The following is a 13,948-nucleotide window of genomic DNA, read 5'->3' as shown; positions in this document are numbered from 1 at the left end:
ATAGTGCAAAAGAGGTCAATAGCACAGAGAACAAGATGTCAATGGGGAAAGGTTGAGATTTCAAACAGCTAATAAAACACATGCAGCCTCTGACAATTTGGCCTAGGATTTAAAAATCTTCAGAATTTAGGACATATTTTGGAAACTAGTTTATAAACTCAGTTCCTCTAACAGCTATAACGTCTGCGTTCTTAAGCAGAAGCAAGATTGCATTCACAGTACTAAAGATTTTGAGACCACATTTACATTCTGCTCACTGGTTAGACAACAACTTTGGTTAGTGAAATTTATTTTAATCTAAAATCTGATTTATAAGAACAATGTATCAATGTCTTGTATGTGTATACAAACATGACTCAGATTGCATGTACTGGGAACAAAACGTCCAATAGACTCACGCCAAGTGCCATAATCATAATTGAAAACCACTGCACTGTAACTTCTAATGCTTCAAAGTAGTTCCAGTCATTTTCTTTATATGAGCTAGTTTAATAAACTATTATAAAACTCACAGGAGACTAAATTGAGTGGTTTGTGGCTGGTTTATAGTTTAGTTCCATGTAATAAGAAAATGTATGTAATAGGAACTTATTAATTTGCTTTATCTTTGAGGCAGATTTGGGTGCTTCTTCAAAATTATTGAAAGACCACCTAAATCGGAAACAAAAAACCTGTTATACCAAACCCCATTGACAATGGACAAATACACAAAGGTTGACAAGAGAAGGATCTAGATGCAAGAAAACACAAAGCTAATCAAACAGACTTCGTTTTAGTACAGAAACAGAATTGTAATCTCAAGCAGGCATCGGTTTATGAAAATTGGTAGTACCTGTTGGTGTAAAGCGCGAGGCCCTGGCGCAAACTGCGAGGAAAGTAAAGAGTCAAAAAGGTCAAAGTTGAGATGCAAAAAGATGAGAGTCAGCCAAACGTGCATAATTCTTCCTCAAACACGAGCAGGAATTAGAAGAGCCAGCTAGGCCACAAAAAAAGCACTAAGCACTGTGTCTGTGTTGAAGAGTATCAGGGTTTTAAAGATAGTGTACCTGTCTGGGTTGTGGTGCAGTGTTCATTTGTGGAGATGGCCCGGGAAAGACAACCGAGGAAGGCTGGCCTGGGGGATAGGCAGCCTGTAGAACAAATAGAAGCACGGGCAATGTTAATGGCAATGCAAATCATCCTGATCACAACTATAAGCTTCACCATTATGGCTTTCACCTGTGTCAGTCCTGGAGATTGGGCAGGGTGGGGAACAGCAGGGGGTCCTGTTATAGGCTGAGGTGGTTTATTCATTTCCTGTGGTTCTGCATGAGGGGGCCTCACACTTACCTGCCAAACTAGAGAGTAAACAAAACACAACGAATAATAGGAATGAGGAATAACGCAATACAATCACATTTTTTAATGAAAATTAGACTGCTGTTGGCCACTTATAAAAAAAACATTGTTATCTGTCCATGTAAGTGAAACATCCAGCCAATAAATAGTGCGATAAATAAAAACTATACCTATAAATTAGTATACTGGATGTCTGGGGTTGTTGAACCTCAGGGACTCGTGTAGTGTTCTTCAGCAAATCACACCTGGACAAAAACAACAGGTGATTAGTGTTTTGTTCAAGTTTTACATAGTGCATACTGAACACAAACCGTAATTTACACTTTGATAGTTTGACTAGTGCCTGGTGATAAACTTCTTTAGCATTTATCAATGACAACTGTCTAAACCAAAAATAATAATAATAGTAAATGATCTAGGGCTGGATGGTTTGATGGTTAAGAGTAGTCAACATTTGAAAAGGGTCAAAAAATGTTTTTCAAAATTGTAATAAGTGTTGTTCAAACATTTTAGGACAACTGATGAAAAGGTTTGATCCACAAATGTTGACTACTAGATATCATTACATCAGAATAAATTGTCAACCACATTCAGTCTTTTATTCCATGTTTAGCGTAACAATGAGACTGAGGGAAGCGCTGACTGTAGCATCAGGTCAGCAATCTGAGGTGAACCACTAAGGGCGATTTAGATTAAATGTTTTAGATTACCGACTTGAAACTGAGAATATGAGGGAGTTCGGAAAAACTTGGTGTCCAATATGCCAAATTAAACAGTTATTTGTGTTGTGCTACAGCCTCTGCCAACTAACAGCACCCCAGGTCCTAACGCTTACACGGTAAGCTTATTGACATGCATGCACAGTAAACCAAAGACTAGGTATCATACAGTCTCCGCTCTATTAATCATTTTTCTTTACAATAATTGCCCCCAAGCAGCTTCCAACTGGGTCTTACTGCCTGCCCCATGAGAAATCTAATCAAAAAGGTTAGTTGTTTCTAGGAACAAATCTTCAATTGGAGTCATAAAAATCACAAGTCTGATTTTAATTTTCTGCCAGAAGCTAACACTTGGGGAACACATGGGGAGTTAAGAACTTTTGAAAATACACAAAACTATACAAGCATCAGCTCAGCTAAGAGTTTGGAAACATTTGGAAAAATCTAATATTGTGCACCCATACTAAATTAAACAAAGTCAAAAAAAAGTTTTCCTTTCTGGAGTATTTGTATTTATTAGGGCTGGGCAGTAGATTCATTATAGTTACAGGAGTTTTCCGGGAGAAATAACAAAACGGCAGGGCAGCGGGAGATGAGTGTGAAATACGGGAGACTCCTGGGAAAAAAGAAGTTGTCAGGTATGGTGTGATAGGCTGATAACTGCAAACAGGTTAGCAAACATTTGAACAAGTACAAAGTGTTCAATTTTCAAATTGTGCAGAATTTCTAAGATGTGGAAAAAGATAACGTTGGAAGACTAATATCTCATGTGGGCTAGAATTAATAATTGTTAGACCAAAAAAAGACTATTTGATTATTTCGTCTGTACATCGGTCTCTCCACCAAATACACATCAAGCACAATGTAGTCAATAACAATAAAGTCTGCTGTCTCAGCATATATGAACAACCATCATCCCCAAAGCAGCTAAAACTATTGTAATTGCCATATAAAACGGTATTTACAAACTTCTTTATACGATAAACATAAATTGTAGATTTAACTACTAATGTTAAACTGTCCAGTTTTATTCAAGACTAAAAAAACTGGAAAGCAGAAAGATAAGAGGAAAATTTGAAAGGAGAATTTTGGTAAAAAATAAATTGAATTCATAGAATCTTATGTGTACCTGATTATACACTTAAACGCCTGAATGAATGTTCTCTGTGAGCAAGTAAAGAACGGGTGGGGGTCTACAAATGTAAATTCAGATAAGACCACACCACACCCATAAGATCTCAAAAACAGAGGCAGACTGGGCATTTAATACAATTTCAATGCTCAACTTAAAAAAGGGAGGGGGGGAAGGAGAGCAGCTGGAGAGCTCAAGCCAGGGGTTATAGAGATGTAGGCTCTTCATTCTGGGAGTGTCTGTCTGCCCTCTGTGACCCTCGCACAATAGAGCAGGACTTACCATCCAGCTCGGTGTTTTTTTTGATCCCGACAGATGGCAACCAATAAACACCCTCAGAGGTTCTCAAAAAGACCTGACTTTCTGGGAGAGGGCAGACGGGGGAGGACGAGTGATGCTGGGGAACTGAAGCACGTGGAGAATGTACTTCCTATAGAGAGGACATGAGAGCCTCTCACAGGCCACCAATGATCAACTACACTTGTCAAATACCTACTGAAAAAAAACGGAAATCAGTCAGAGGCAAAGAGCCACTGGTGACATGGATAAAGCCAAAATGGGATGGAGGGCAGCTAGAGATGAATCAGCTAAACATAGGATGTTTATGGCACATGGGGGGAGGGTACGCCACGCGCATGTTCAATATAGCCCAGCCATTCGTAACATCCAGATGAAGTGTTTTGCCAGGCTCGTAGAGTTATGATCAATGTGTTTGGGAGAACTGGCAAGATGGCAGTCACAAACTCTAACGAATGTATGAACAATTGTTTAAAAAATTGGTATGAACTTGAGCAGATATAAAAAACATAGTTGAACAGTCTTTCAAAATGCACTCCATTTGATAGCATGAAAAAAAAACATCACTTTACACACAAAAGTGAAAATCTTGCTGCAATCACAAGCATATGTTTAACAAACAATGACTAGTGATGTGCGCTATGACTAATTTGGTAATGTAAATGCAACCTGACCTACAAGTCTTCATTTTTAAGCCAACATTGAACAATCCCAAAAACAATAGGAACATCTATCCAGAAATATAATTAAAACGGCCTTAAAAATTAAAATTGAACTTGTGCAGATGTTTTTGTGCAGAACTTGTACAGATGTTTTTGTTCGGTGAAACTAACATGCCAATGTGGCCTGGTGAACCTGAGGTAATTTCTTCACTTTAAATGCACTCGGTCAACAGGACAGCACCTGGACAGGCACCCTTCATGACAACTGTAAGGGGGTGAATTTTTTTATAACTCATCAGTTTCCTTTATATTAGGTTATATTAAGTTTGCATAATTAAGGGCGTGGTGACTTGAGTGAAAGCTAGGTCTCGCTGTTCGCCATCACGTCATCTCAGGTGATTCCAGCTGATTAGCCGCTGAACTCGGCCCTTCATCACATTTTTGTGTTGTTTTATGTGGCTTTACACAATCAGATGCATTTTGGAATTATTTTTTTACAATTACCAGATGATATGGCATGCTGTGTGCACTTAATTGTGCTCGCAAACCATTCAAGTGGCCTCCATTTCCCAGGTGAGTGAAATATTGTACTTATACCATCTCTATAAATGTATTTGTTTAAGATCATTTATAATGCTCTTTAGACCAGTAATGCACTCCAGAATCTGACAGACTGATTAGCTGTAGGCTCTAGAACGGTCATCTGAAGCGTTGTCATACAGTTTTATGCCTGGATTTCATAAATAGCCTTGCATTTACTAACACAGATTATATCTGAAGTGTTTGGAAGTAATTCACACTTTCTTCCTGTTGAAAAACGTCGTAAGAACAATGTTTAGTGGCTCAATGTATTACAACGGTGTTTTTAAGAGACTAAACACTTTATTGATATAGTGTACAACCAAGCACATGTGGTCAGAACACAAACTAGTCACAGGTAATCAAGTATTCAGCATTTCTCCCATAGGAAAGCCCGTCTAATGCCAAGTTCAGACTGCATGATTTTAGCCCCGAGTTTGACTTTCCGACAAATTTTGAGAAATCGCTGACAAATGCCTGAAATCACAGGCAAATCTGTGCACGTGAGTGACAATCACACAGTATGAACTATCAAAGACGCGATCTGAGAGAATCGCCGATGAGTCGCCGATGACCGTGAGATAATTGGCATGCTAAATATCTGGAGCTGTCGGCGATTCATATCATGCCGTGTGAAATGAGTTTTGACTGAAAATAACATCGACGATCGCCTACAGCCAATGAGAGAGCAGCATTCACTTGTGTGCGTATACCTGCAGGACAGCGGGAGAAGTTAAAAGCGCTCATTTTCAGTTTAATTGGACCCAAGAATAGACGGGAAAACTAGTGGAGGTTTGACAGGAGCACCTGTGTCTGTTTGACGTTTCATACAGAAAGTTAAAAAACAAAGTTGAGGAGAAATTGCTAATTCCCTTTATACCCAGGTGAGCAAATATGAACATTTTCTATCCCATTAAAGGCTTCTTTCTCGTTATGTAGTTAATAACAAAAGATGTACTACGTGTTTTTGACTGTGAGACGTAGTTTGGACGAAGTTGTCAGCGATTCTTCCTATTGTAAAGTCATACAGTGTGAAACCCCCTGTCGCCGATTCATCTTGCAGCATAAACAAAGCAGCGACAAAACGCTAGCCCAGATAGTCATGCAGTGTGAAAACATCTGTGACACGACTACTTTGAAAATCAAGAAGTTTGAACTCGGCATAAGCAAAATGCCAGCAGGCATCTGTAGCTCCGCTCACGTTCCGCCTCTTTGCCCTTATTTGGTATCCACCGGTTGGTGCAATGACGCGCGAACAAAATGGCAACGGTTGGCCATTATTACGTCCATATCTTTTACAGTCTATGGTCTGAACCAGCGAGGGCACTGCAGCGCTGCCATCCAGGGCTTGTGCCACCTATGAGACTACAGAATAGACGGCTCTTTCCAGCAGAGATCACCTCATCGTCATTTATGGACCATCCACAGTCATCTGTGAAGAAAGCTGAGACTAAATATTTCCGTTTCAGTCTAATTCAGAATATTTGCAACTGACATGAAAATGCATTCAAGATCAGAGGAAAAAGGTAGTTTTACACTCAGATACTGTGGATTATGCAGTACTTTTCAAGCATAACTCGTTTATGTTAAATTTAACCTCAATTTGATGGGGATTTGAATAATTTTATCTTGTATTGTCAACTACTTGTAGTCAACTTGTCCGGCACATCCCTAAACATGTTTTTTTTTTTCACCTGGTTGTACCTAGTGGGTATTGTTAAGTATCAAACTTTAGTATCACTTCTCTATCGCGAATATTTTCAAGACAATTTTAAAAGTAATTGGTGCATTTCAAAATTAACATATTTGTTTTATTTCTCTTTAGAGGTGAAGGGTAGATATCACTGCTTCGATTCCACCAGAGGGCAACATGTATGTTTCCTGTAATAACTTCATTCTTTCATTTTCTTATGATGAATGGGGGTGCCCCACGCCAAACAAAGATGCATATGCTCCGATTCATTATTATTATAGGCTAGTTGATGCATCAGACTTTTAATGGCTTTGTAGGGAGAATACAGGACAATGCGGCTCAGTTTTACTTCAATAGAAACTTGGTGCATGCCAACAAATGTATATGGCTTTTACAGAATATTAGAAAGCATATACATATACAATTTATTGCTTTAAGTCATTAAATAAATAGCATTAAAATTCTTAGCTTTATAAAGAAAGCTTTGTGTACAATCCTCAAATAAAAGTTCAGAAAGATATTATGCACTATTTTTTACTCATCAAACAGTCTCTTTAACGGTATGAAGTATTTTCCATACTTTAACATGCAAAGCAAAATCACAATAAATTGAAATATCAAAATCACAATAGTTATAGATTCTCGAATACCCAATTAGTCACAATATATAATGAATTGAGACACAAGTATAAAAGATAGTATTGAATCTGTAAATTACTGTATCGTCCCAGCCCTAGTCATCAGTGTAAAAACACAATCTTCAGCATGTATAAACTAATAAGTCTTAACATTAACTAACTGGCGAGAAGAAAAACAGCAGTGGTACAATGTCATCTGCCATCTTGCTCTGGATTGAATGGGTCATAACTAAAAAAAAATGAGTGATTGTTTTTGAAAGTTTCAATTTCCAGAAATCACACTACAAAAGAAAAATTGCATTTTCAAATTTATAAAACTGCACAGCATAAATTCATAAACAATTTAAAGCAATCCATAGGTGGTGATAGCCTAGTAGGCAGTGCTCTGACATAAAGCGCTTCTGAGCTGCATCCAACTCAAGTTTGAGTCCCCGCTTGTGGACCTTTTCCAATCTCATCCACATCTTTCAACAACTTCACTGCGTGCTTAAATAATAAACTGTTATAAGAGGCAAAAATCCCCAAAATACACCTTAAGTAAAAGAAAAAAAAAGCATTTTTTCATAAAAATGCTGTCAGAGTGGGTAAAAGACAAACTTAAAGGATTATTTACATTTCTATAATACATCTGCATGAATGCAAAATGAAAATTAACAAACGTTTCTGCTACTTTAATAAGTGCAAAACTACACAATTTAAATTTGTGTAAGAATCAAGACTGTCAAGTACCTCCTGCTTTTTACATTTTATTCTGTCAATCGACTGAATTTCAGAAGACAGCAGTTTAAAGCACATTAAAGCCTATCCTGTAACATTAAAAAAAACAGTCAATAGTCGAAAAGTAGGCTGTGCTTTGTGGATTTCTGAATGCTTTTGGCCACATGAGTATTTACACTACAAAAGCGACACTACAAATCCGTAATCAAATGCATCTGACAACCTCTGGAGGTGGTCAAAGGTAGATGATACCACACCATTCAAAGCCCATTTACACCAGTATTTAGTGTTATGCACAAAAAGTGCAAGCTTAAAACTAGCCAAAAGCTCTGTTACCACTATTACACTGTCTGTCGTAAAGAGACATTATTGCAGAGGTCACTAAAATGGGTTGTCATTTATTCATGTTCACAGATTTAATATTTTCTTCAGCATTACTCTAACGATGATGCGTTGCACGTTCATTCACTTCCATCACATTTTTACCCACACCATTAAAGTAAATGTTAACTGAGGTCGTTATTCCACAGAATCGGGTGTACAATAAACTTCATATCTGTGGTTTCCATTTAACTATTCAACACAGTAGGGTGATTCACATACCAAATACGTTAATAAAAGAGAACAAATCCTCAATGTACTGAAACGCTGCAAGCCAAACTCAAACATAAACGTACTAAAAATAATATTAAAAACAAAACAAAAAAATATTTAATTAGGTTATCCACATAACCACTACAGTACATGCAGGTAAAATTCAAGGAAAAAACACTTTGGTAATATTCCCAAATGGTAAAGTTCCCAGCACGCTGTGCTCCCGAAAGTGCGGTGAAGCAGCGCGCTTCTCCTACAGACGTGTCACACCGCAGCCATGATGCTCTGCCGGCGCGGCTAACAGCGCTAGCCTCCTCCATATGGCACTGACACGTTCACATACACTCCGCTGTCCACACAAGAACAAGCTTTTCGTTTTAAAACAAAGTTAACCACATCAACAACACGCTACACACAGAAACCCACGTTGTAAATTATATGTAAAATCAATAAAAACAAACCGGGCCCTTAATAAACGTGTGGGGAAGTGTGCACTCGCCCGCACTAGCTTATTAGCTTCCCTCTCCAAATCAATGACACACTGGAATCTGACGGGCATGTCGTTTCTGTTCACTGTATCGTTATATACACATAACTTATTGTAAAGTTTGGCTTTTTGATGGAGGAAAAAACGTCAAATTACGCACCGGACAAACTTATTCTATCGTCCTCGTGCTGGCATTCCCACAATTCATCACGAGATGATGAGACGTTTAACGGTAACAAATGCGTTTAAATACAACAGAACAACCGACCCATCAACAGCCCAGATGTCATTTTAACCTAAACGGGACATGGTCGAACTGTTCCGAGTCTTTATATTCCCGAAATGTCCGCAGATTGACACCCAGAAACACGAGAGACACGAACGCGTGAACATGGAATAGCGAAAAACCGGGGAAATAACACCAAATATTGAGAAAATGCTGTAAAGATATTAGTGGCAACTTAAAGGGAGAGCGTTTAACGGATAAATAGTTTGATAGGCGAACACAACTCAGCACTAAACCCGTCGAGAGGATCTATCTGGGCCCGCTTGGCCCCTGCGATTATCGGTTTAAACGCGGCTATCAAAGTTAGCATTGGCAGTAGGATTACTCACCGGCTCCGCAGACAAACGGGGAAACTTGAGGGCGAGACGTCGTCAACGTGTTTCTTGAAAGTTTCTTTTTGCTATTATTCGTTGTTTACCGGAGGGCGTCTTGGTTTCCTAGGGGATATCTAGGTTAACAGAGGGAAAAGTGTTGGCTAGCGGCTGACACTTTAGGTTTAAATCCCATGTAGCGTGCAAAGGCGAGAAAAAGTGACAGTATGGGGAAAAAGAGAATAAATACAGTTTTCAGATGTTACTGCCGACAGAGCTGATGGCCCCAGGACGAGCCTCTTGACTGGAGGTCCATATTTAAGGCGCGGATGGTGACGGATTGCCGGTAAGTTGATCACACTTGTCTTAATAAACACGATTAGAGCAGAGCCATGGTGCTTCAGCGCTTCTCCCCTTGAGCCCGCAGAACCGGACGGAGTGCTCGGTGAGCCGCGTGGGTACTTCCGGGTTAATCAACCTGAGCGCTGCGGGGTCATTCGCCAAGGGTAGAAATCATACGGCGCGATAATAAAAGTCTCCATTGCGTTATCTTAATGTGTTTATTATAGCCACGCATACGGAAAATAAAAACATATTCCAAGCCTGTAGCCAGCCTGGTGAAAGAGGTGTTTCTTTTTTCTCAAAAAGTAGCCCTTTTTGCAGTTATTCGTCTCATTTTGTATTTAATTATGAGGTGTAAATACAGCATTTTAAGCACTTTTTTCTGGATCAGCTTGTCGCATGGTCACACTTTTTGATGTTCCAAAACATTTATATAACAAAAAAAGATTTTAAATAAAGAAATAATACAATAATATATACAAAAAAATATACAATACTTATTTTAAAAATACAAATTTAATACAGGCGACGTGGTGGCACAGTAGGTAGTGTTGTCGCCTCACAGGAAGAAGGTCGCTGGTTCGAGCCTCGGCTGGGAGTTTCTGTCTGGAGTTTGCATGTACTCCCCGCGGTTTCCTCCGGGTGCTCTGGTTTCCCCCACTGTCCAAAGACAGGCGGTACAGGTGAATTAGGCAAGCTAAATTGTCCGTAGTGTATGAGTGTGAATGAGTGTGTATGGATGTTTCCCAGAGATGGGCAGCTGGAAGGGCATCCGCTGCGTGGAACATGTGCTGGATAAGGTGGCAGTTCATTCCACTGTGGCGACCCTGGATTAATAAAGGGACTAAGCCGACAAGAAAAAGAATGAATGAATGAAATTTATAACATCATATATCAGAAAAAAATGGGAATCTGTTTAAAAAAAGTGTAGCCCATTATCATTTATTATACAAATAACAAACTGGCCTGCACATTCAACTTTCCTCAGTCAGAATTTGGGACACCAAATCTGGCATCAAAATTGCCAAATTCGGTATCCCAAATTCTGTACCGACAGCCAACAGAGGATTCGGCTTGGGCTTTTTCAATGTGTTATTTTCACAATTCATTATGGCATAGCAGTCAAAATGGGATAAATGAGCTTAGGTATGGGACAAATTCTGGACATTTGTCAGTGAGGGGTGGGTCTTCCGAACCACTCGAACCTCCTCTGGCTGCGGGCCTGTATTCACGTATGTAATGTAATGTTGTAAATAACGGAACACCTCAGGGTTGTGTGTTTAGGTCTCCTTTATTTTTCTATAAATAAGTTGTTCCGAACCTTTTGAGTTTCTTTATTTCTGTAATATAATATAATATAATATAATATAATATAATATAATATAATATAATATAATATAATATAATATAATATAATATAATATAAACAAAGATAATATTTGGATGAATGTAGGAAATCCATAGTAAGAAAGACAAATACTCTGTAAGTTCCAACATTCTTCCAAATCGTATTGGCTTTCCTCTCCAAATCAATAAGATACTAAAATTTGAAGGGCCTGTCATTTCTTTTGACTGTATCTTTATATTTACGTAACTTATTAAGTTTGGCTTTATGATGAGGAAAAAATCGTCAAATCAGGCACCGGACCAACTTATTGCTAGTGGTGGAAAGAGTACTGAAAAATCATACTCAAGTAAAAGTACCATTATTTGCGCAATAATGTAGTGCAAGTAGAGTAAAGTTATCTGTTGTAAATATTACTCAAATTATAAGTAAAAAGTAACCCTTTTAAAAGTACTTGACTAGGTAGTATTACGCTGGAAAAAATTAATCCGTTTACATGTAATTTGTGCGTGTGTGTGTAAACGTAACATTCTGTAGTGCATTCAGTTATTGTTTAAGGCTATTTCGGTCATCAGAGAGTAAACATCCAACATCTTCTCATCAGTGACATTCAGACGAAATAGTCTCTGGGTCATTGCATGTAAAGTATCTTCTTGGACACTTTTAATGCTTCCAAACAGTTTGCTGCATGTCTTAAGGTAGTTCAGTATGACGCAATTTACTTTCTATGTGCGATTTGATTGGACAGGAATCACAGGACTGATTCTAATCCATAATGAGAGGAAATAATAAAGTAGGCTAGTGACTGTAGGGGGAAGGAAAGTAGTGGAGTAAAAGTACCGATACCGCAAAAATGTACTTAAGGGAAAGTAAAAGTACACATTTTTAAGACTGTAGTAAATTACAATTCCTGAGAAAAACTACTCAATTACAGTAATTTGTGTATTTGTAATTTGCTACTTTACACCACTGCTTATTGCTAACTTGTTCTGGCATTCCCACAATTCGTGAGATGATGAGATGTTTAACGGTAACAAATGCGTTTAAAATACAACAGAACTACCGACCCATCAACAGTCCATATGTCAGTTTAACCCAAACGGGACAGGGTCAAACTGTCCCGAGTCTTTATATTCCCGAAATGTCAGCAGATTGATACCCAGAAGCACAAGTGAAACGAACGCGTGAAACTGGAATAGCGAAAACTTTTTGTTCAACAGAAGAAACGCAAATGGGTTTGAAAAAAATGTGCAAGTAATTATGACAGAATTTTGAATTTTAGGGTGAACTATCTTTTTAATTTGAAGAATGGGGCAAATACAAATTAAAGTCGCAATGAAATCAAAATGTACTCATACTCTTATTTGTGTATATAGTAGGGCTTGTTTTAAACGATGTATGTGTGCACTTCATTATTTAGTAAAAAAATTATTTGCACTCCTTCCCTCCTCCCTCGAAATGACTTTTTTTTGCTTCTGGTCACATGGAACTGTTTTAGGGTGGGGCTATAAGGGTCTCCTTTCTGCTCTCCCTTCAACCATTCGTCAATCTTTTTTCATTTTGTTTGCAACACCCATCTTCCGACAATCCAATCGGGTTTGAAAGGATGGTACCATATGCACCTCCCTACCTTTTTCTAATTTCAGGACCATTTCAGGTCAATGTACGTTATGATAAAGAAAGCAAATGACAGTCTTAACTTCCATTTCATAGTGACTTAAAGTCTGCATGAATTTTGTTTTTGTATTCTGATGCAGTTCCTAGAGAAACAGAATATTATATGAGAAAACAGTGGGCATGGCTTGTTTTTGCTGCTGTGATCTGAATGGATGTGTAAAGTATAGGCATTTCATTCAGAAAGCTCAGGAAAGGGGTTTCAGAAGAGAACTGACACCTTCTCCTCATCGTTTCTGTTTGTTTTCAACGCTGACAGTTGGTGGGACGTGATTAAAGTCTGTTAGTCATGCCCAATATTTCAAAATCATGTAATCTTACAAAAAAACAGGAAGTGCATTTTCAGATTTTAATTTAAAATTAGAAGTGCAAACAATTATTATTTTCTTAATGACATAAACAGATGAATTGTTCACCACAAAACAATGTGAGCTAACAAAATCCATATGGTTCAATTAATTTCATGGTAACTTTAAGAATGTAAGTGAAAAAACTAATAAACAAACAAAAAGAAAATAAATAAATACTCTATTAAATTGATATATAATCAGCAATTATGTGGTGTAAAAATGTGATTTATTTCTTGGGTTTGATTATGGATTCATGTGAAGCTTGGGGGTCTAAAACAACAGGCTGATATGCATGCATGGTCAAAAAACACTTTCATTGTTTTATATTATGCATTTATTTTTACTTAATTATCCCAACAACTCCCATATGATTTGTTCAGCGATTGATTTGTTCCCAAACTCCTCCTTTGTGTGAAGCTAATCTGCTGTGATTGGTCCAATGGCTGTCTGTTGTGAATGGTCAACTGCATTCAGCATGAGATGAAAAGACACGCCCACCATGGTCATAAAGTATAGCACAAAGTATATGTGCAAGCCCAATGCAGGAATGCATTAAAGCAATGCAGTTAAACACCAGCATATTCCTCTACAATGACACACATTTGGTATCAGTCCATCATTGACCACGTCATGCGTGTGAGGAACAGCTGATTAACAAACACCAGGGAATTGTAAGCTCAGAAATACATTTAAATCGGTAAAGGAAGAAGCATGTGTCACATTTTCAACTTTGTTTTGGAGGCGATATGTGAAATAGCCCATAAAGATTTAACCTGAGAGATAC

The 13,948-nt window shown here is 38.1% G+C and overlaps 1 protein-coding gene across 2 annotated transcripts in view; it reads right to left on the bottom strand.

Moving 5' to 3' along the window:
• Nucleotides 1–9,895, bottom strand: part of eif4g1a (eukaryotic translation initiation factor 4 gamma, 1a) — a 36,501-nt gene extending 26,606 nt beyond the window's left edge. Inside the window, exons 1-6 of one of the 2 annotated variants that reach the window (XM_056474516.1) lie at nt 9,704–9,895; nt 9,472–9,590; nt 1,509–1,583; nt 1,219–1,337; nt 1,047–1,130; nt 833–865 (exon numbers count right to left, since the gene is read on the bottom strand). In XM_056474516.1, the coding sequence (XP_056330491.1) occupies nt 833–865; nt 1,047–1,130; nt 1,219–1,293 (192 nt within the window). In that variant the 5' untranslated portion in view covers nt 1,294–1,337; nt 1,509–1,583; nt 9,472–9,590; nt 9,704–9,895. The remainder of the gene's footprint in view (nt 1–832; nt 866–1,046; nt 1,131–1,218; nt 1,338–1,508; nt 1,584–9,471; nt 9,591–9,703) is intronic. The other variant, XM_056474525.1, reaches the window with a different exon arrangement.
• Between the last annotated feature and the right edge of the window lie 4,053 nt (nt 9,896–13,948).

Source organism: Danio aesculapii, chromosome 2 (assembly GCF_903798145.1).
Source record: "Danio aesculapii chromosome 2, fDanAes4.1, whole genome shotgun sequence".
NCBI lineage: Eukaryota > Metazoa > Chordata > Actinopteri > Cypriniformes > Danionidae > Danio > Danio aesculapii.
This window is presented reverse-complemented; position numbering and strand designations above follow the sequence as displayed.